General features: G+C 39.3%; 1 protein-coding gene across 3 annotated transcripts in view; it reads left to right on the top strand.

The window, feature by feature from the left end:
• The first annotated feature begins 1,359 nt into the window (after nt 1-1,359).
• The window catches only part of COMMD1 (copper metabolism domain containing 1), a 187,624-nt gene continuing 166,253 nt past the window's right edge, over nt 1,360-22,730 (top strand). For all 3 annotated transcript variants that reach the window (XM_065927261.1, XM_065927262.1, XM_065927263.1), the window contains exon 1: nt 1,360-1,563. In XM_065927261.1, coding sequence (XP_065783333.1) covers nt 1,387-1,563 — 177 coding nt within the window. In that variant the 5' untranslated portion in view covers nt 1,360-1,386. The remainder of the gene's footprint in view (nt 1,564-22,730) is intronic.

Below are 22,730 nucleotides of genomic sequence, written 5' to 3'. Positions count from 1 at the left end.
CCATTATTCTTGCCTGGAGAATCCCATGGACAGAGGAACCTGGCGGGCTACAGCCCATGGGGTCCCAAAGAGTTGGACACAACTGAGTGACTGAGCACAGCACAGCATGCATATGTCCTCTCCCTGTTGAACCTCCCTCCCACCTCCCTCCCCATCCCACCCTCTGGGTTATTACAGAGTCCAGGTTTGAGTTCTGTTGAGTCTCGCAGCAAATTCCTATTGGCTATTTATTTAACCTATGGTAATGTATGCTTCCATGTTACTCTTTATATACATCCCACCCTCTCCTTCATCTCCCCTGACTAGGTCTGTTCTCTATATCTGAGTCTCCATTGCTCCATTTATTTTTATTTATTTTGCTGCACAGGATCTTCAATCTTTGTGGCATTCAGGATCTTTTGTGGTGACATATGGACTCTTTAATTGCAGCATGTGGAATCTAGTTTCCCAACCAGGGATTGAACCAAGGGTCCCTGCATTGGGAACCCAGAGTCTTAGTTACTGGACCAGCAGGGAAGTCCTGTAACTCACCCTTTTTTATTGGTGAATAATACATTGATTTTTGGGAATTATATGGGCAGGAAGTTATATTATCTATGCACTTTATGTCAGGCTAGTAAAGAAAGTGTTTACAAAATATTTATTATAGAAAGGAACATTGACTAAGAGGCACTAAGCTACCTGGAAAGACAAGACCATGTATGTAAAAAGGCAGTTAACAACCCAAGCAGACATATTATCAAGGTAGAGTCAAAACACAGGTAAGGATTAGGCAGAGATCAGATTTGAGTGATAGATCCTATTCAGTTAAAGGACTGGCAAAGCCTGGAGGGCGAAATAGCCATCCAAAACTTAAACTGCCACCCGCATAGCATGCTACTCATCTAAAGTAATCTTCACCGAGTAATTTCCTCGGTGGGGTTGAAGAGGGAAATCAGCAGAAGCAAAATGAGGGGTCCGCAACCTAATGAATTGATAGCTCCGCACTGGCAAACCTGTAAGGGTTGTGTTTCGCAGAGCTTGTTATTGTTCAGTCGCTACGACCTGTCCGACTCTGCGATCCCATGGACTGCAGCACGCCAGGCTTCTCTGTCCATCACTATCTCCCTGAGTTTGTTCAAACTCATGTCCATTGAGTCAGTGATGCCATCCAGCCGTCTCAGCCTCTGTCGCCCATTCTCTTGCCCTCAAGTTTTCCCAGCATTAGGGTCTTTTACAATGAGTCAGCTCTTCGCATCAGGTGCAGAGCTGGGAGCTGCCAACAGCGACTTCTGCTGGCACTCCGCCGCCACTTTTCTCTCGCGCGTTTGTCCAGCAGTTTAGGCCCATCTCGGCTGCCGTAGCTCTGTCGCGCTCAGCTGTTGGGGGCCGTGGTCTCTGCTAACCATGGCGGCAGAGCTTGAGGGTTCCAAGTCCCTGAGTGGGCTGTTGAGCGGCTTGGCTCAGGACACTTTCTACGGGCACCCGGGCATCACAGAGGAGCTGCTGCGGAGCCAGCTGTATCCGGAAGTGTCACCTGAGGAGTTTCGCCCCTTTTTGATGAAGATGAAGGGGATTCTTAAGGTACCGCTTCTCCCTGCAGCCTGCGCTGCGGAGCCGAGTCTCTTCCCCGCCGCCCTCCGACTGGTCCCCTTCAAAGCTGAAAGGCTTCCCTCCTCAGACCTCCACTCCAGGGGCTCCTTGTTATGCTCCATCAGGTCCCCGGCGCTCTCTCTGTCGCCTCTTCTCACTTTCTTAGGGCAGTGCTGACCGACACCCACCGAAGACTCGGTTTCTGTCTCCAGGCTCTTCTCTGTTGTGTAGGTCACGATTTCGAGTTGCCTCTGCAGATCTCTGTGCTCCATACTTTTTAATATTAAGAGCGATCAAGCCAGCAGTTTTCCTGGGCCGTTGAAGTGTTCAAGAGTGTTAGTGGTCAAGTGTTTTGCCGGGATAAGGGGTGGATTAGCCCGAGGGAACCCCGGTCAAGCAGTCTATAGTACGGTTAAGAGAGCATGTTCATCAGCTTGAAGTCAAAGCGTAGCTCAGCCTTTCCCAGTAGAATTGCAATGAGAGCCAAACATTAACAACTTTACAATTTCTAGTAGCCGCATTAAAAAAAAGTAAAAAGAAAAACGTGAAACTAATTTTAATATTTAACCCAATTTATCCAAAGTATTTTTTCCCATGTAATCAATATACAAAATATTAATGAAATGTTTTATATTAGCTTTTTTATTAAGTCTTTGAAATCTGGTGTATATTTTGCATTTAAAGCACATGTCAAATTGGACTAGTCACTACTGCAAGTGTTCAACAGTCATATGTGGCTAATGGCTACCTTATTGGACCATGCTGGATTAGACTAAGAACTAGCAATAGGACGGAATCTAATAATAAATGTACTCAAGAGATAATTTGTAGAAATTTATTTTTGGGGGCTTTCTATGTGTTAGGAATTCTTTTAGACATTTTCTGTTTTGTTTAATCTGTTTCTTGCAAAAAGCTTATATGGTACAGCCCCATTTTAAAGATTGGGAAACAGATCTGGGAGTCTAAGCATTTAGCCTAATGGTCACACTGATTAAAATCAGTGTTGAAATTTCATTTGTTATCCTTTTGCACTTACTGTGTTTCACAACTGCTTATGAAACCTTAAAGGGCAGTTATGTTTCTTTTTTTAAAAACTGCTTTTGCTTATAGGATTTGAATCTGGAAAATGAAAACCAAAGCAGTTATTGAACAGAAAGTAAATGGATTGTCTTATTGAAATGTAAGGAGCAATATCTTATATGTGATTCTAGATATTTTAGGTAATTTTAGTTATGAGTTGCTAGTGAATGTCTTCTGTTTCTATCAGATGTTACTCTTAAAGTGATAAAAAAAGATTTCTTAGAGAATTTGACATCTTACCTGAATTTCTGAAGTGTTTTCTAGGCTTATAAAGGAATGAGAATAAGGGACTGAAGGCCGAAAAGTAAGAACAGCACAGTGTTTTACAATCTTGAAATATTGGGGGATATTTTGAATCTTTTGTATTGAAGTGTATTGAGAAAGAAGATTATGGAAACTCTCCTTTATTTTCTTTAAAATACATTGCCATGTAATATCTAGGTCTTGCTCTCACTATTCTCAGTCCTCTGCCTGAGGCTGGATTGAGTAGCAGAACTCTTGGTATTGGGAGTAGAACTGAAGATTTGCCTGTGCGTCACAGCGCAGCCTCTGCACAGCTGATTGGTTTGAGGTAGGACGGGAAAAGGCCTTTGATTGGTTCATTTGGGGCGGAGACTATGGGCTCCAGATAACATTAAGTTCCAGTCGTCATTTACCTTGTAAGCACCACTGAGGGATAAACATCTCTAATTCTTACGAAAACATAAAAAGTAAATATGAATTTTAAACAAAAAGTCTTCAAGCAGAGATGGAATGTCCATCTGCAGTAGAAGAGAACATACACAAACATGGATTATTTTAATATAAAGCCTTGTATAAAAAATACAAGGATGCATAGTATTTGGAAATAGAGGTCTGAATAGACTACCATGGACAGAAAAGAGATATTAGCGCTTTCTGGCAAATTTCTTGAAGATGGATGCCATTTTGTTGCTCTTGAAGAAAGTATAGAGTATTTTAGATTAAAATGAAGGGCAGCCACATAGGGCATTTAAGCTAAGAAAATAGCAGAGGTGGAGCAGGAAATTGTAGAGCAGGTTCAAGAAATGGTGAACAGTCTAATTTGACCAATGCATGGCCATACCCAGTTTGGAGTATTGGTTGAGGAGGCAAGAAAAAAGTGAAACCACTCTTTATTTCTTTATTCCTACTAACCTTTATTCCTGCTTTTTAGCAGGTTATACTTTTTTCCCCTTCAGTTAAAAAAATGTGGTAAAACGCAAAACATAAAATTTATCATTTTAACCATTTCAAAGTATACAGTTCTTTGGTATTAAATACACTGATAATGTTGTACATCCATCACAACCATCTGTATCTATAACTCTTCACCTTGTAGAACTGAAACTCTTACCCATTAAACAATAAGTCCATATAAATCACATCTCACTCTCTGACCAGCGCCCTCCATTTTACTTTATGTCTTTATGATTTTGACTACTCTAAGTGTCACATATAAGTGGAATCATGTATAGTATTTTGACTTTTTTTGTGACTAGATTATTTCATTCCAGCATGGTATCTTTAAGGTTCATCCATGTTATGGTGTATGTCAGAAATTCCTTCCTTTCAAAGACTAAGTAATAGTCCATTGTATGCATCAGTGTGCAGCGCATTTTGCTTACCCATTCATCGCTCGGTGAGCACTTCCGTGCTTTATTGTTGGTAATAGTGCTGCTGTGAGTATGGGTGAACAAATACCTCTTTGAGACCCTGCTTTCAGTTCTTCTGGGTATATACCCAGAAGTGGAATTGCTGGATCATGTGATAATTCTATTTTTAATTTTTTGAGAAACTGCCATCCTGTTTTCAACAGCAGCTGTGTCATTTTACATTCCCACCAACAGTGTACAAGAATTCCAATTTCTTCACATCCTTATCAGTACTTGTTATTTTCTGTGTGTGTCTGTGTGTATTTTTTGACGGTAGCTTTACTAATGACTATGAAGTGGGCAGGGTATACGTTTTTACATAATGATGACTGCAGAGGTCAAAACAGTTTTTTCTTCTGTCTATGGAATCTCAACAATCTTGAATTCAACATGCAGGCTAGAAGAAAAGCAGTGAGGGAAAATACTAAAGAAAAAACTAGGAATCTAAACAGGGAAAAAAACCAGGGATAAAAATGGAGTAGTACCATACTACTACTTTCAGTGATCTATAGAGCATCAAGTTCTATAAAGAGAGTGAAAATGAAGAGGGATAGCAGAGATAGGAGGAAAGGAAGGAAGGGATGTGTAACTCCCAGCAAGGAATAGGCAGTGGGTATATGTTAATAGTCTCCTTGTTGCCAGCTGCCTGCCTTCATTTATTCATAGGCTATGTTTCAAGTTCAGCTACTTCCTGAGCTGTAGCCTTTCCCTCTAAATGTCACATTCTGTGCCCAGGTGTAGTGTACTGATTGCTCACATTTGTACGGGTCCCTGTTTTCCACTTGAACTGGAGCTTTTCTACCCTACTTGGCTGGGACCTTAACCCTCTGTAGCTTTGCCTGTTGATAACAGAAGGGCAAACCCTTCATCAATGTGTAGATACATGAAGCTGACTATTCACTTGCTTTAGTTTTATTTTTTGGTATCTCCTGAGAAGCAGTGAAATCAGTGAATTGAGTTTGGTATATTTAGTTAGGGAAATGACATCCTATATAAATACTCTGCCATTTTTATCTAATTTTTTTTGCTCATATTTATAATTTAAACTTCTCATAGATATGTATTTGCTTAATCTCGGTTTCTTGCTTCTGCTGTTAACCTCTCAGGGATGCTCCTCAATTCTAGTTTACTAGAATTCTGGAGAAAGATCTCAACTATGAAGCTGGATCACAGTTTGTACACTTACATTCTGTATTCACTACTGCCCTCTGTTGGTGAAGATATTATTATATTTCCTCACCAAAATTTCACATTAAACAAAAATTTTTAGTGAAAATTCTATTGAATTTTGTTTTGTCTATTGTTGATATAGTACTTCCCTAGTGGTTTAGCGGTAAAGAATCTGCCTGTGGTGCAGGAGATGCAGTTGACACAGGTTCAGTCTCTGGGTCAGGAAGATCCCCTGGAGGAGGAAATGGCAACCTATTCTAGTGTTCTTGCCAGGAAAATCCTATGGTTAGAGGAGCTTCTCAGGCTACAGTTGTGGGGTTGCAAAAGTTAATTTTGCCATTTCTCTTTCTTGCTATCATTTTTTTTTTTAATTGAGGTATAGTTGATTTACAGTGTATTAGTTTCAGGTGTATAGCATAGTGATTCAATATTTTTATAGATTATACTCCATTTAAAGTTATTAGAAAATAATGGCTATAATTTCCTGGGCTGTACAATCTATCCTTATTGCTTATTTATTTTATACTATCTTCTCTATGGTGTCTCAGACGGTAAAAGCGACTGCCTGCGATGTGGGAGACCTGGGTTTGATCCCTGGGTCAGGAAGATCCCCTGGAGAAGGAAACGGCAACCCACTCCAGTACTCTTGCCTGGAAAATTCCATGGATGGAGGAGCCTGGTGGGCTACAGTTCATGGGGTTGCAAAGAGTTGGACACGACTGAGTGACTTCACTTTCACTTTTCATCTTCTCTATAATTTGTATTAAAAATATATTTAAATCCTATTTAGAAATCTATAAATACATGCAGCAGTTTATGGTTTGACTTTGCTGTTCCACTTTTGTCTCCTGCAGTCTGCCTCCTACCTCCTACAGCACAGCTACCAGTGAACCTTGTTTTCTCCCCAAATTTATTGAGATATGACAAATAAACCAGTGATCTTTTTAAAACATACATCATACCTACTAACTGCTCTGCTTTCAACTGTGTCATATTCATGAGCTTAAAATAAGATCCAGTCCTTTTTACCATAGCCTATAGTTTCCTGTGATCTCACTGTTACCAGTTTCTCTGATCTCATTGTCTGATTCCAGCCCCACTAACCTTGTCTTTATTTAAACCTGTTAGGTGCTTTCTGAATCTGTTTAGGACCTTTGCAGGTAATTGTCTATATGCCTGCAGTGCTTTTTCCCCAGATATTCATTTGGATTGTTTATTTTCTTCATTCATTCTCTAGTTAAAAGTGATTTCCTATGAGGTCTTCCCTGATCCATACAAAGAGCCTCACCCTTCCTCCCCAACTCTTTTTGCCCTGCTTTACTTAATTCTCATACTTCTTACTAACTGAAATTATATATTCCTTATTGGAATGTAAGCTTTAGGAGGGCAGAACTTTATTGTTACTTTTTCCCTTTTTTTATTTTTATTTTTTTTTAATTTTTATTTTTTTCTGTCCAACCCTTCTCCTCCTGCCCTCCTTTTCCCTTTTTTTAAATCACTAACACCTAAAACTGTTTTTGGCACATGGTATGCATTTAGTAAAAATCTGTAGAATATGTGAATGAATGGATAGTGCTTAAATGTGGAAATTGCCATTAAAAAAGTAATCACAGAGAGAAAACCTATGTTACTTCTGTATGGGAAGAGCTGGAAGGAATCATACTGTGGAAGGTTATAATCAGAGGTCAGCAAACTATGACCCATGGGACAAATCTGGCCTGCAGCCCATTTTTGTAAATAAATTTTTACTGGAACATGGCCATGTGCTCATTCATTTACATCTTGTCTGTAACAGCTTTCACCACTGTAATAGTAGAGTTGAGTGGTTGTAGCAGAGATCTTGTGGCCTTGAAAGCCTAAGATATTTACTACCTGAATCTTTACAGAAAAAGTATGGTGATTCCTTTCTCAGAATTTGTTCCTAAATTCATGTTTAATACTTGGAAACAATATTGTATATAAATTATATGTTGGTTGCTGCTGCTGATTTAGTTGCTAAATTATGTCTGACTCTTTGCGACCCTATGAACTGTAGCCCACCAGGCTCCTCTGTCCTGGGATTTCCCAGGCAAGAATACTAGAGTGGGTTGTCATTTCCTTCTCCAGAGGATATTCCTGATTCAGGGATCAAACCTCTGTCTCCTGCTTGGCAGGTGGATTCTTATACCACTGAGCCACCAGGAAAGCCCTATTTGTTGGTTACTTGATAGAAATCTAAAATAGAAATATTTAAGAAATAGGGATTATTTGGTCTTATGCACACTTGAGGAATTTCACTAACCTCTTCTTTAGGTCATGAAGTTTGTGGTAAATGAGAAATAAGTTTTAATAATTCTGTAGTACTGCATGTGTTCGTGGTAAGACATAATTTGAATTTGGGTTTTTTTATATCAAGAAGATGTAAAATTTATGTTTTATTAATATAAAATGTATAAAATTAATGTTGCAAGCTTAAGAGTCAAGTTTTGCCATCAGTGTATGAAAACTGATTTACATTTATATAAGAAAATAACATTAGTAACATATTAAGATTTAAAGTAGTAAAAGATTAAGAAATATTTTTATCCATAAAACCCTGCTTTTGTCTCTATTCTTGAAGCTGTGAAAATTTGTAATTTTTTGAGAACTAGATTGACTGGAAAGGAAAGACCTGTGGTAATACAGTTTTTGTGTGTCTTATAATAGAGATAGGTCTTCTTTTTTTTTTTAATTTATTTATTTTAATTGGAGGCTAATTACTTTACAGTATTGTTGTCATTTTGCCATACATTGACATGGATCTGCCATGGGTGTGCATGTGTTTCCCATCCTGAACCCCCTCCCCCCACCCTCCCCATCCCATCCCTTTGGGTCATCCCAGTGCACCAGCCCTGAGCACCCTGTCTCGTGCATCGAACCTGGACTGGCGATCCATTTCACTATGATAATATACATGTTTCAGTGCCATTCTCCCAAATCATCCCACCCTCACCCTCTCCCACAGAGTCTAAAAGACTGTTCTATACATCTGTGTCTCTTGCTGTCTCACATATAGGGTTATTGTTACCATCTTTCTAAATTACATATATATGTGTTAGTATACTGTATTGGTGTTTATCTTTCTGGCTTACTTCACTCTGTATAATAGGCTCCAGTTTCATCCACCTCGTTAGAACTGATTCAAATCTATTCTTTTTAATGGCCGAGTAATATTCCATTGTGTATATGTACCACAGCTTTCTTATCCATTTGTCTGCTGATGGGCATCTAGGTTGCTTCCATGTCCTGGCTATTATAAACAGTGCTGTGATGAACACTGGGGTACATGTGCCTCATTCAGTTCTGGATTCCTCAGTGTGTGTGCCCTGCAGTGGGATTGCTGGGTCATATGGCAGTTCTATTTTCAATTTTTTAAGGAATCTCCACCCTGTTCTCCATAGTGGCTGTAATAGTTGCATTCACACCAACAGTGTAAGAGGGTTCCCTTTTCTCCATACCCTCTCCAGCATTTATTGCTTGTAGACTTTTGGATAGATGCCATTCTGACTGGCGTGAAATGGTACCTTATTGTGATTTTGATTTGCATTTCTCTGATAATGAGTGATGTTGAGCATCTTTTCATGTGTTTGTTAGCCATCTGTATGTCTTCTTTGGAGAAATGTCTGTTTAGTTCTTTGGCCCACTTTTTGATTGGGTCTTTTATTTTTCTGGAATTGAGCTTCAGGAGTTGCTTGTATATTTTTGAGATTAATTCTTTGTCAGTTGCTTCATTTGCTATTATTTTCTCCCATTCTGAAGGCTGTATTTTCACCTTGCTTATAGTTTCCTTCATTGTGCAAAAGCTTTTAAGTTTCATTAGGTCCCATTTGTTTATTTTTGCTTTTATTTCCAGTACTCTGGGAGGTGGGTCATAGAGGATCCTGCTGTGATTTATGTCGGAGAGTGTTTTGCCTATGTTTTCCCCTTGGAGTTTTATAGTTTCTTGTCTTACATTTAGATCTTTAATCCATTTGGAGTTTATTTTTGTGTATGGTGTTAGAAAGTGTTCTAGTTTCATTCTTTTACAAGTGGTTGACCAGTTTTCCCAGCACCACTTGTTAAAGAGATTGTCTTTTCTCCATTGTATATTCTTGCCTCCTTGGTTGAAGATAAGGTGTCCATAGGTGCCTGGATTTATCTCTGGGCTTTCTATTCTGTTCCATTGATCTATATTTCTGTCTTTGTGCCAGTACCATACTGTCTTGAGGACTGTGGCTTTGTAGTAGAGCCTGAAGTCAGGCAGGTTGATTCCTCCAGTTCCATTCTTCGCTCTCAAGATTGCTTTGGCTATTCGAGGTTTTTTGTATTTCCATACAAATTGTGAAATTATTTGTTCTAGTTCTTTGAAGAATACCATTGGTAACTTGATAGGACTTGCATTGAATCTATAGATTACTTTGGGTAGTATACTCATTTTCACTATATTGATTCTTCCAATCCATGAAAATGGTATATTTCTCCGTCTGTTTGTGTCCTCTTTGATTTCTTTCATCAATGTTTTATAGTTTTCTCTATATAGGTCTTTTTTTTCTTTAGATATATATATTCCTAAGTATTTTATTCTTTTCATTGCAATGGTGAATGGGATTGTTTCCTTAATTTCTCTTTCTGTTTTCTCATTGTTAGTGTATAGGAATGCAAGGGATTTCTGTGTGTTAATTTTATATCCTGCAACTTTACTATATTCATTGATTATCTCTAGTAATTTTCTGGTGGAGTCTTTAGGGTTTTCTATATGTAGAGGATCATGTCCTCTGCAAACATTGAGAGTTTTACTTCTTCTTTCCACTCTGGATTCCTTTTATTTCTTTTTCTGCTCTGATTGCTGTGGCCAAAACTTCCAACACTATGTTGAATAGTAGTGGTGAGAGTGGGCATCCTTGTCTTGTTCCTGACTTTACGGGAAATGCTTTCAATTTTTCACCATAGAAGATAATGTTTGCTGTGGGTTTGTCATATATACCTTTATTATGTTGAGGTATGTTGCTTCTATGCCTGCTTTCTGGAGAGTTTTTATCATAAATGGATGTTGAATTTTGTCGAAGGCTTTCTCTGCATCTATTGAGATAATCATATGATTTTTTATCTTTCAGTTTGTTAATGTGGTGTATTACATTGATTGATTTGCGGATATTGAAGAATCCTTGCATCCCTGGGATAAAGCCCACTTGGTCGTGATGTATGATCTTTTTAATATGTTGTTGGATTCTGTTTGCTAGAATTTTGTTAAGGATTTTTGCATGTATGTTCATCAGTGATACTGGCCTGTAGTTTTCTTTTTTTGTGGCATCTTTGTCACGTTTGGTATTCAGGTGATGGTGGCCTCATAGAATGAGTTTGGAAGTTTATCTTCCTCTGCAATTTTCTGGAATAGTTTCAGTAGGATAGGTGTTAGCTCTTCTCTAAATTTTTGGTAGAATTCAGCTGTGCAACCGTCTGGTCCTGGGCTTTTGTTTGCTGGAAGATTTCTGATTACAGTTTCAATTTCCATGCTTGTGATGGGTCTGTTAAGATTTTCTATTTCTTCCTGGTTCAGTTTTGGAAAGTTGTACTTTTCTAAGAATTTGTCCATTTCTTCCAAGTTGTCCATTTTATTGGCATATAGTTGCTGATAGTAGTCTCTTATGATCCTTTGTATTTCTGTGTTGTCTGTTGTGATTTCTCCGTTTTCACATCTAATTTTGTTGATTTGATGTTTCCTCCCTTTGTTTCTTGTTGAGTCTGGCTAATGGTTTGTCAATTTTATTTATTTTTTCAAAGAACCAGCTTTTGACTTTGTTGATTTTTGCTATGGTCTCTTTTGTTTCCTTTGCATTTATTTCTGTCCTAATTTTAAAGATTTCATTCTTTCTACTAACCCTGGGGTCCTTCATTTCTTCCTTTTCTAGTTGCTTTAGGTTGTAGAGTTAGGTTATTTATTGGCCTTTTTTTTGTTTCTTGAGGTAAGCTTGTATTGCTATGAACCTTCCCCTTAGCACTGCTTTTACAGTGTCTCATAGGTTTTGGGTTGTTGTATTTTCATTTTCATTAATTTCTATGCATATTTTGATTTCTTTTTTTATATCTTCTGTGATTTGTTGGTTTTTCAGCAGCGTGTTGTTCAGCCTCTATATGTTGGAATTTTTAATAGTTTTTCTCCTGTAATTGACATATAATCTTACTGCATTATGGTCAGAAAAGATGCTTGGAATGATTTCAATTTTTTGAATTTACCAAGGCTAGATTTTTGGCCCAGGATGTGATCTATCCTGGAGAAGGTTCCATGTGCACTTGAGAAAAAAGTGAAAGTCATTGTTTTGGGGTGAAATGCCCTATAGATATCAATTAGGTCTAACTGGTCTAGTGTATCATTTAAAGTTTGTGTTTCTTTGTTAATTTTCTGTCTAGTTGATCTATCCATAGGTGTGAGTGGGGTATTAAAGTCTCCCACTATTACTGTGTTATTGTTAATTTCTGCTTTCATACTCGTTAGCATTTGCCTTACATATAGCGGTGCTCCTATGTTGGGTGCGTATATATTTATAATTGTTACATCTTCTTGGATTGACCCTTTGATCATTATGTAGTGTCCTTCTTTGTCTCTTCACAACCTTTATTTTAAAGTTTATTTTATCTGATATGAGTATTGCTACTCCTGCTTTCTTTTGGTCTCTATTTGCGTGGAATATCTTTTTCCAGCCCTTCACTTTGAGTCTGTATGTGTCCTTTGTTTTGAGGTGGGTCTCTTGTAGACAACATATATAAGGGTCTTGTTTTTGTATCCATTCAGCCAGTCTTTGTCTTTTGGTTAGAGCATTCAACCTATTTACATTTAAGGTAATTACTGACAAGTATGATCCCATTGCCATTTACTTTGTTGTTTTGGGTTTGAGTTTATGCACCCTTTCTGTGTTTCCTGTCTAAAGAAGATCCTTTAGCATTTGTTGGAGAGCTGGTTTGGTGGTGCTGAATTCTCTCAGCTTTTGCTTATCTGTAAAGCTTTTGATTTCTCCTTCATATTTGAATGAGATCCTTGCTGGATACAGTAATCTGGGCAGTAGGTTTTTCTCTTTCATCACTTTAAGTATGTCCTGCCATTCCCTTCTGGCCTGAAGAGCTTCTATTGAAAGATCAGCTGTTATCCTTATGGTAATCCCCTTCTGTGTTATTTGTTCTAATCTTGCTGCTTTTAATATTTGTTCTTTGTGTTTGATCTTTGTTAATTGGATTAATAGATGTCTTGGGATGTTTCGCCTTGGGTTTATCCTGTTTGGGACTCTCTGGGTTTCTTGGACTTGGGTGACTATTTCCTTCCCCATTTTAGGGAAGTTTTCAATTATTATCTCCTCAAGTATTTTCTCATGGCCTTTCTTTTTGTCTTCTTCTGGGACTCGTATGATTCGAATGTTGGGGCGTTTAACATTGTCCCAGAGGTCCCTGAGGTTGTCCTCATTTCTTTTGATTCTTTTTTCTTTTTTCCTCTCTGCTTCATTTATTTCCACCATTCTAGCTTCTACCTCACTTATCCTATCTTCTGCCTCCGTTATTCTACTGTTGGTTCCCTCCAGAGTGTTTTTGATCTCATTTATTGCATTATTCATTATATATTGACTCTTTTTATTTCTTCTAGGTCCTTGTTAAACCTTTCTCACATCTTCTCAATCTTTGTCTCCAGGCTATTTATCTGTAACTCTATTTTGTTTTCAAGATTTTGGATCATTTTCATATCATTATTTGGATTTCTTTATCAGGTAGGTCCCCTATCTCTTCCTCTTTTGTTTGACTTGGTGGGCATTTATCCTGTTCCTTTATCTGCTGAGTATTTCTCTGCCTTTGTGTCTTGTTTATGTTGCTGTGTTTGGGGTAGCCTTTCCATATTCTGGCAGTTTGTGGTTCTTCTTTATTGTGTGGTTCCTCACTGTGGGTGGGGTTGGACGGGTGGCTTGTCAAGGTTTCCTGGTTAGGGAAGTTTGTGTCGGTATTCTGGTGGGTGAGCTGGATTTCTTCCTTCTGGAGTGCAATGAAGTGTCCAGTAGTGAGTTTTGAAATGTCAGTGGGTTTGGTGTGAGTTTGGGCAGCCTGTATATTGACACTCAGGGCTGTGTTCCTGTGTTGCTGGAGAATTTGCATGGTATGTCTTGCTCTGGAACTTGTTGGCTTTTGGGTGGTGCTTGGTTTCAGTGTAGGTATGGAGGCTTTTGGATGAGTTTTTATCAATTAATGTTCCCTGGAGTCAGGAGCTCTCTGGTGTTCTCAGGTTTTGGACTTAAGCCTCCTGCCTCTGGTTTTCAGTCTCATTCTTACAGTAGCCTCAAGACTTCTCCATCTATATAGTACTGATGATAAAACATCTAGGTTAATGATGAAAAATTTCTCCACAGTGGGGGACACCTGGAGAGGTACACAGAGTTACATGGAGAAGAGAAAGGGAGGAGGGAGATAGAAGTGACCAGGAGGAGAAGAGGGGGAATCAAGAGGGGAGAAAGCAAGGTAGCCAGTAATCACTTCCCTATATGCTCTCCACAGTCAGGACCCCTCAAAGATGTTCATGGAGTTACACAGAGAAGAGAAGAGGGAGGAAGGAGACAGAGGTGGCCAGGAGGATAAAAGGGGGGATCAAAAGGAGAGAGACAGACCCAGCCAGTAATCAGTTCCCTAAGTGTTCTCCATGGCCCGGAACACACGAAGAGATTCACAGAGTTGGGTAGAGAAGAGAAGGGGGAGGGAAGAGATAGAGGTGACCTAGGGGAAAAAAAGGAGAGTCAAAAGGGGGCGAGGGCAATCACGCCAGTAATCACACTCCTAAGTAAAAATGGGTACTGAAGATTGGGTTCTTAGAGGTACAAAATCGATAACAAATACCAAAAAGCAAAGATTAAAAATTTAGACTGGAGGTTAGATTCTCAAAAATACAATATTAAAATAAAAACAAAACAAAGTCACAAAAATTATAAAATATGTATATGAAGTTTGCTTTAAAAATAGGGTCTTTTTTTTTTTTTGCAAGGTAATAGGTTATAAAAATGAAAATTAAAGGAGTAATAGAGGACTTAAAAATAAAAAAAAATTTTTTTTTAATTTAAAAAATGATAATAGTAAAAATATATCTAGGACCTTCTCTGGTGTTGTTGCGGACAGTGTGGGGTCAGTTCATTTTCAGATAGTTCCTTGATCCGGCTTGTACTTCTCAAGATCTATAGGCCCCTTCCTATGCAGTTGGTGCTAGCTTCAGGGTTTTAATCTATTGCACCTGTCACTTCCAAAGCGGTTCCCTCTGTGTATTTTAGCTTCTTCTGTTTGCTGGTCTCTTCAGTGTCTAATTTCCGCCCTGACACAAGGGGACGGTGGTGGTCACTTTTTTAGGCTCACTAGCTCAGTCGTGCTGCGGGGAGGGAGGAGTGCTGCAGACATACGTCACTGGCGTGTGTGGGGAGCGCTCGCAGTGTCTCAGCCGCAGTGGGTTTGCCCCCGCTCAGGGCGTGTGTGCTTTCCCCGTCTACACTGCTCAAGCTCCAGGTTGCTCTGCCGGGAACTGTCTGAGGCGGTCCCTGGGTTGCGTGCACTTCCCAGGCCTGAGCCGCTCAGCTTCAGGTTCTCGGGTACTCCACAAAGGCGCAGACTCGGTTGGGCCTGCGTTCTGTGCCCTTCCCAGGTCCGAGCAGCTCAGGTGACCAGGTGCTTGGTGAGCGCGGTCACCCCCAATTGGGGGGGTGCGTCTTATCGCCTCCCCCGTCCCAGCCGCTCGGTTTTCTGGGTGTACAACCGGCGTGCCTTCTCAGGTGTGCCGTGTGTCTCTTCTGGGGAGTTGATCTCTGGCTGCGACCCTCCCGGCGGATGTCGACCGTCCAGAATCCCAAGAAGTCTTGGTTAGCTATGAAACCTATTTGCAGTTTGGTAGAGGATGCCTCTCTGGGGCCCCGATTGCCCCCTTCCGGCTCTGGCTGCCCTCGCCTGCCTGTCTCTGGCGGGGGATGGCCCAGTCCGCAGCAGGCTAGCTCTTTTCAGTCATTTGTTCTGTGAGAGGGCCTGGTGATGTCTTAGGTTAGGGCTTTTCGCTGGATACCTATCCCACAGTCTGGGTTGCTGTCTGAAGTTAGTTCCGTCAGATTGCCCTCGGGTCATTCAGGCCCGGTCCTTACCCTAAGCAATGCAGCCCACACCTCCCTGTCCGGTCCCCGCTTGCTAGTGGCGAATGCGAGCATCTGGGCTGCTTCTCTGCTGGGAGTTGCTGTTAGGCACGTAATCTCTGGGTTTTAATTATTTATTTATTTTTCCTCCCGGTTAGGTTGCCCTAGAGATTCCAAGACTTGCCACAGACCCCCCGGTGAGACTGTTTCCTGGTGTTTGGAAACCTCTTTTTTGACTCCCTTCCCCAGACGGATCTCTGTCCCTACGTCTTTTGTCTCTCTTTTTATCTTTTATATTTTGTCCTACCTCCTTTTGAAAACAATGGGCTGCCTTTCTGGGTACCTGATGTCCTCTTCCAGCATTCAGAAGTTGTTTTGTGGAATTTGCTCAGTGTTCAAATGTTCTTTCGATGAATTTGTGGGGGAGAAAGTGGTCTCCCCGTCCTATTCCTGCGCCATCTTAGGACCACCCCCAGATAGGTCTTCTGAAGGATGCTGCATTTATTTAATTTTCAGCTTTGCAAACAATTAGCTACCTATATGTTTTCCCTTAATACTTTTTATTGCAAATGTTATTTAACTTTACAGAAAATATAGAACTCAGATGTCTAAAAACACACAAGTATCATCCATTGACATCAGTTCAGTTCAGTTCAGTCGCTCAGTCATGTCCAACTCTTTGCAACCCCATGAACCGCAGCTCGCCAGGCCTCCCTGTTCATCACCAACTCCCGGAGTTTACCCAAATTCATGTCCATTGAGTTGGTGTTGCCATCCACCCATCTCATCCTCTGTCGTCCCCTTCTCCTCCTGCCCTCACTCTTTCCCAGCATCAGGGTCTTCTCCAATGAGTCAGCTCTTCCAATCAGATGGCCAAAGTATTGGAGTTTCAACTTCAGCATCAGTCCTTGGAATGAACACTCACAACTGATCTCCTTTAGGATGGACTGGTTGGATCTCCTTGCAGTCCAAGGGACTCTCAAGAGCCTTCTCCAACACCACAGTTCAAAAGCATTAATTCTACGGCACTCAGATTTCTTTATAGTTCAGCTCTCACATCCATACATGACTACTGGAAAAACCGAAGCCTTGACTAGACGGATCTTTGTTGGCAAAGTAATGTCTCTGCTTTTTATTTTTTAATTTTATTTATTTTATATTTTTCCATTTATTTTTATTAGTTGGAGGCTAATTACTTTACAGTATTGTAGTGGTTTTTGTCATACATTGACATGAATCAGCCATGGATTTACATGTATTCCCCATCCCGATCCCCCTTCCCACCTCCCTCTCCACCCGATTCCTCTGGGTCTTCCCAGTGCACCAGGCCCCAGCACTTGTCCCATGCATCCAGCCTGGGCTGGTGATCTGTTTCACCCTAGATCATATACATGTTTCGATGCTGTTCTCTTGAAACATCCCACCCTCGCCTTCTCCGACAGAGTCCAAAATTCTGTTCTGTACATCTGTGTTTCTTTTTCTGTTTTGCATATAGGGTTATCGTTACCATCTTTCTAAATTCTGTATATATGCGTTAGTATACTGTATTGGTCTTTATCTTTCTAGCTTCCTTCACTCTGTATGATGGGCTCCAGTTTCATCCATCTCATTAGAACTGATTCAAATGAATTCTTTTTAATGGCTGAGTAATATTCCATGGTGTATATGTACCACAGCTTCCTTATCCATTCGTCTGCTGATGGGCATCTAGGTTGTTTCCATGTCCTGGCTATTATAAACAGTGCTGTGATGAACATTGGGGTGCACGTGTCTCTTTCAGATCTGGTTTCCTCGGTGTGTATGCCCAGGAATGGGATTGCTGGGTCATATGGCAGTTCTAATTCCAGTTTTTTAAGGAATCTCCACACTGTTTTCCATAGTGGCTGTACTAGTTTGCATTCCCACCAACAGTGTAAGAGTGTCTCTGCTTTTTAATATGCTGTCTGCTGCTGCTGCTGCTAAGTCGCTTCAGTCGTGCCTGACCCTGTGCGACCCAATAGATGGCAGCACACCAGGCTCCGCCGTCCCTGGGATTCTCCAGGCAAGAACACTGGAGTGGGTTGCCATTTCCTTCTCCAATGCATGAAAGTGAAAAGTGAAAGTGAAGTCGCTCAGTCGTGTCCGACTCTTAGCAACCCCATGGATTGCAGCCTACCAGGCTCCTCTGTCTGGAATTTTCCAGGCAAGAGTACTGGAGTGGGTTGCCATTGCCTTCTCCGAATATGCTGTCTAGGTTGGTCTTAACTTTTCTTCCAAGGAGTAAGCGTCTTTAAATTTCATGGCTGCAATCACCATCTGCAGTGATTTTGGAGCCCCCCAAAATAAAGTCAGCCACTCTTTCCACTGTTTCCCCATCTATTTGCCATGAAGTGATGGGACCAGATGCCATGATCTTAGTTTTCTGAATGTTGAGCTTTAAGCCAACTTTTTCACTCTTCTCTTTCACCTTCATCAAGAGGCTCTTTAGTTCTTCTTCACTTTCTGCCATAAGGGTGGTGTCATCTGCATATCTGAGGTTATTGATACTTCTCCTGGCAATCTTGATTCCAGCTTGTGCTTCCTCCAGCCCAGCATTTCTCATGATGTACTCTGCATATAAGTTAAATAAGCAGGGTGACAGTATACAGCCTTGATGTACCCCTTTTTCTCTTTGGAACCAGTCTGTTGTTCCATGTCCAGTTCTAACTGTTGCTTTCTGACCTGCATACAGATTTCTCAAGAGGCAGGACAGGTGGTATTCCTGTCTCTTTCAGAATTTTCCACAGTTTATTGTGATCTACACAGAATTTTCCACAGTTTATTGTGATCTACACAGTCAAAGGCTTTGGCATAGTTAATAAAGCAGAAGTAGATGTTTTTCTGGAACTCTTGCTTTTTCGATGATCCAGCAGATATTGGCACTTTGATCTTTGGTTCCTCTGCCTTTTCTAAAACCAGCTTGAACATCTGGAAGTTCACGGTTCATGTATTGCTGAGGCCTGGCTTAGAGAATTTTGAGCATTACTTTACTAGTGTGTGAGATGAGTGCAGTTGTGCGGTAGATTGAACATTCTTTGGCATTGCCTTTCTTAGGGATTGGAATGAAAACTGGCCTTTTCCAGTCTTGTGGCCACTGCTGAGTTTTCCAAATTTGCTGGCATATTGAGCACAGCACTTTCACAGCATCATCTTTTAGGATTTGAAATAGCTCAACTGGAATTCCATCACCTCCACTAGCTTTGTTCGTAGGATTATGAAATAATTTTAGTAAGCCAAGGGAAATTTAGCAATGCTTGTTTGTAAACTTTTTTTTTTTTTTTTGGCCTTCCTTTGTTTTTGGAGATAAAGAATGGATGTTTCATTCCTCTAGGTATAGTGAGGGCACCTCTCACATGAGAATTTTATGACCTGTTTTAGAGGAAAAGGATTGGTGGGGAGGTCAGGGTGACCTTCCTGCTCTTTATTTCTCAGATTCCTTCATCTTATCATAGTCAGTATGCCAGGATGCCATAATTTGGGGTGGCATGTCCCCATCATCACCAGCCTCTCTCTCTTTTTGTAAAATACAAGGCAGGGAGCATACACTACATGATTTTCTGCATTTGACTTTTAAAAAATTTGTCTGTGTTTTTTTAAAACTATTCTTGAGTATTAGGAATTTAGTGCATTTGTAGTCAGCACTGGAGAGAGTTTTTTGCAAAGACTTTTGAAGAGCATTATATAGCTATCTTGTTTTGGGGTATGATGTAAATTGAAGAGATTAAATTCCTATAAAGGGATACCCTGTTAAATCTTTTTAATATTCCAGTAGTTTAATGTTTTGCATACTGTGGTGTGTGTGTTGACTTTTATTATTAGTATATGTTGCTGTTATTATTTATTTTTAAAAATTTAATCCTAGCTCTCTGTCACTTTAGCTAACTTGTGTTTGTATGGCAGCTTCCTTTATTTATTTTTTATGTTTTTGGCCGTGCCATGCAGCTTAGATCCTAATATGAGATCCTAATTCCCTCACCAGAGATTGAACCTGGACCTTTTCAGCAGTGAGAGCACAGAGTCCCAACCACTGGACTGCCAGGGAATTCCTTGGTATATATTATTTTTAAAGCACAATTTGATTCTAGTTTTGTTGAAAGTATTTATAGTAAAAGCAGAGGCTTAAAAGTGAAATTTGATATCAAGTTTATAAAACAACTCAAGTTCACTGCTCATTAGTGATTTTGTTGTTGTCAAAGAACGGTATTACCAGCTTCTCTTTTGAAATTTATCTTGTGGCGTATATGCAGTACTGCATTCTTGTGAAAAAGCCTGTTGTGAAAATCCATCATGCTTTTGAATGTTGAGCTTTGTTGTTTCTGCAGTAAAGTTTTTGGATTTATTGTATAATGTAGAAAGATTTTGATATGTAAGATATTTTAAAATCTGTTACTGGCCTCTCTTTGCAAATAAAGAAAAGTACGTAAAGCAGTATCTTTTTGATACTTAACTTACTTTAAGAATGAACTTCACCCATATATGTTTTGAACAACAAATAATAGGTAATAAGAAGTTAAATTAAGTATAAAAAATGGATGCAAAATATCTGATCTTAAAATGTTTAGGTCAAGAGACATAAGTAGGAGAGACTGAATACATTTGACTTATTCTGTCATATTTTTAGGATTCATTTGTCTTCTGTCTTAACTATAAGCAGTGATTCTCTTTTTCTACTTTAGGTGGCAGTAGAATATTGGCTTGCTAATACACTGATAAAATAGGTTGGAAGCAACATAATGTTTAAAATGTTCTTGAATTGTTCTTAGTTCAGAAAACAAAGTTGCCTACTCAAGAATTTGTTATCCAAAAGAAGTCTAAATATTTGGTTAGATATTTTGAATTTAGAAATATCATTTTCTGGAAAATGTAAAGCTGTGTAAACAGATTCCTTTTGCTATAGTTCTCTAGGTTTTGTGTAAATAAATTTTGCTAATTTCATTGATGATTTTTGAGAATTTTTTAAACTTTTTTTTTTATAATGTGTTTTTAATTGAGATATAGTTGATGTACCATATTATATAAGCTATAGGTGTACAAGATAGTAATTCACAATTTTTATACTCCTTTTATAGCTATTATAAAATATTGTCTATATTCCCTGTGCTGTACAATATATCCTTGTAGCTAGTTTCTTTTATACATAATAGTTTGTACCTCTTAGTCCCCTACCCCATCTTGCCCTTCCCTGACTTTGGAAATTTAAATGATAACTCATGAGATGTATTCCGACTTCTCTGAAGGATTGGTAAACAACTGTTTTATGTTATGTTTTTATGCCAGTGGACATCATATGATAAAGCAGCAATTGCAGATTACCAAGTAGAGTTTGGAGAATATGTGAATAGACTCAAGTGACCTGAAATGAGGTGTGCTGTAAGCTTTTTTCTTTCTTTCTTAGTTTAGAGTAAAATTCATATTAATTGAAGATGTATTTTTGGTTCTTTTCTCAGAGCAAGTTTCTAGGTCTCCTTTTCTCAAAGCAAGTTTTCAGGTCTGAAAACGACTTGGATTGAAGGAGTTCCTGGGTAGGAATATATATTTTTTTAATTTTAAATTTGGTATGCTGAATCTTCATTGCTGCATGCAGGCTTTTTCTAGCTAGAGCGAGTGGAGGCTACTCTCTAGTTGGGGTGCGCAGGTTTCTCACTGTGCTGGCCTCTCTTGTTGCGGAGCACAGGCTCTAGGCGTGCAGGCTTTAGTAGCTGCAGCACACAGGCTGAGTAATTGTGGTGTGTTGGCTTTAGTTGCTCCTTGTCATGTGGGATCTTCCCTAGCCAGGGATCAAACCTGTGTCCCCCTATGGCTGATTCATGTTGAGGTTTGACAGAAAACAACAAAATTCTGTAAAGCAATTATCCTTCAATTAAAAAAAAATACATAAATGAAAAGGGGGAAAAAAGAAACCTGTGTCCCCTGCATTGTCAGGCGGATTCTTATCCACTCTATCACCAGGTAACTCCAGTAGGAATATTTTTACAGAAAATTTCTATCTTTGATTTACCTATCAAGTACAGTCAGTCTTGTTTATTCATGGCTTCTGCATCAGAGGTTACAGAGGGACAACTATACTGTGTCATTTCGTTTAAGAGACTTGAGCATCGGTGACCTGTGGACCCCAAGGGATAGCTGTTTTTACCAAGTCTCTAATGTGTTACATGGGCTTCCGTGGTGGCTCGATGGTAAAGAATCTACCTGCTAATGCAGGAGACATGGTTTCAGTCCCTGGATCAGGAAGATCCCCTGAACAAGGAAATGGCAACCCACTGCAGTGTTCTTCCCTGGAAAATCCCATGGACAGAGGAGGCTACTGTCCATGAGGTCACAAAGAGTCAAACACCACTTAGCGACTAAACTGTAACTATGCTGTATACCCTCTTGTGTTCACAGAAATGATTATCACAGCCTGTGCCTTGAAGAATCCTGTATTACATGGTAAATGTCATAAGAAAGGCATAAATGATACTAGAATGGACCCTTATTTATAACCTTTTACTGGGGTCTCCTGCATTGCAGGCAGATTCTTTACCAACGGAGCTATGAGAGAAGCCCCTTTATAAACTACAGACATACAATAAGTCATGGGTTTTTTGGTCATAATAAAGCACCTACATTTTTTGGCTTTGTTTTAACTTAGAATGTAGTTTTTTACATTTTAACCTCCATTATGGTTCATCTTTAATAAAAAATTTGTCTCAACTAATTCAGTTTTTTTAAAAAAAAAAAACCATATTATAGAAATTTTGGTATGGATTCTGTTATGTGTGCTATATATATGATTAAATTATTATCTTTATATGCCAGTGTGAAATTATCTCAGAAAGGTATTCTCTGTCATGACAGCTGATCTCTTCCTCAATTTTCTATAGACCTGTTTCTAAACAAAGAAGTTACCATTTATAAAATCCTTAAATTTCTGTTTTTCCTGAGCATATATTACTTAAGAAATAGTCAAATCATTTACAAATTATTTATGATTGTTTATTCCAATGAACATTTATTTATTTTTAAAGTTTATTTATTTTTTAATTGAAGGATTAAGTGCTGCACTCAATATGCCAACAAATATGGAAAACTCAGCAGTGGCCGCAGGACTGGAAAAGGTCAATTTTCATTCAAT

Source organism: Muntiacus reevesi, chromosome 3 (genome assembly GCF_963930625.1).
Source record: "Muntiacus reevesi chromosome 3, mMunRee1.1, whole genome shotgun sequence".
Classification (NCBI taxonomy): domain Eukaryota; kingdom Metazoa; phylum Chordata; class Mammalia; order Artiodactyla; family Cervidae; genus Muntiacus; species Muntiacus reevesi.
This window is presented reverse-complemented; position numbering and strand designations above follow the sequence as displayed.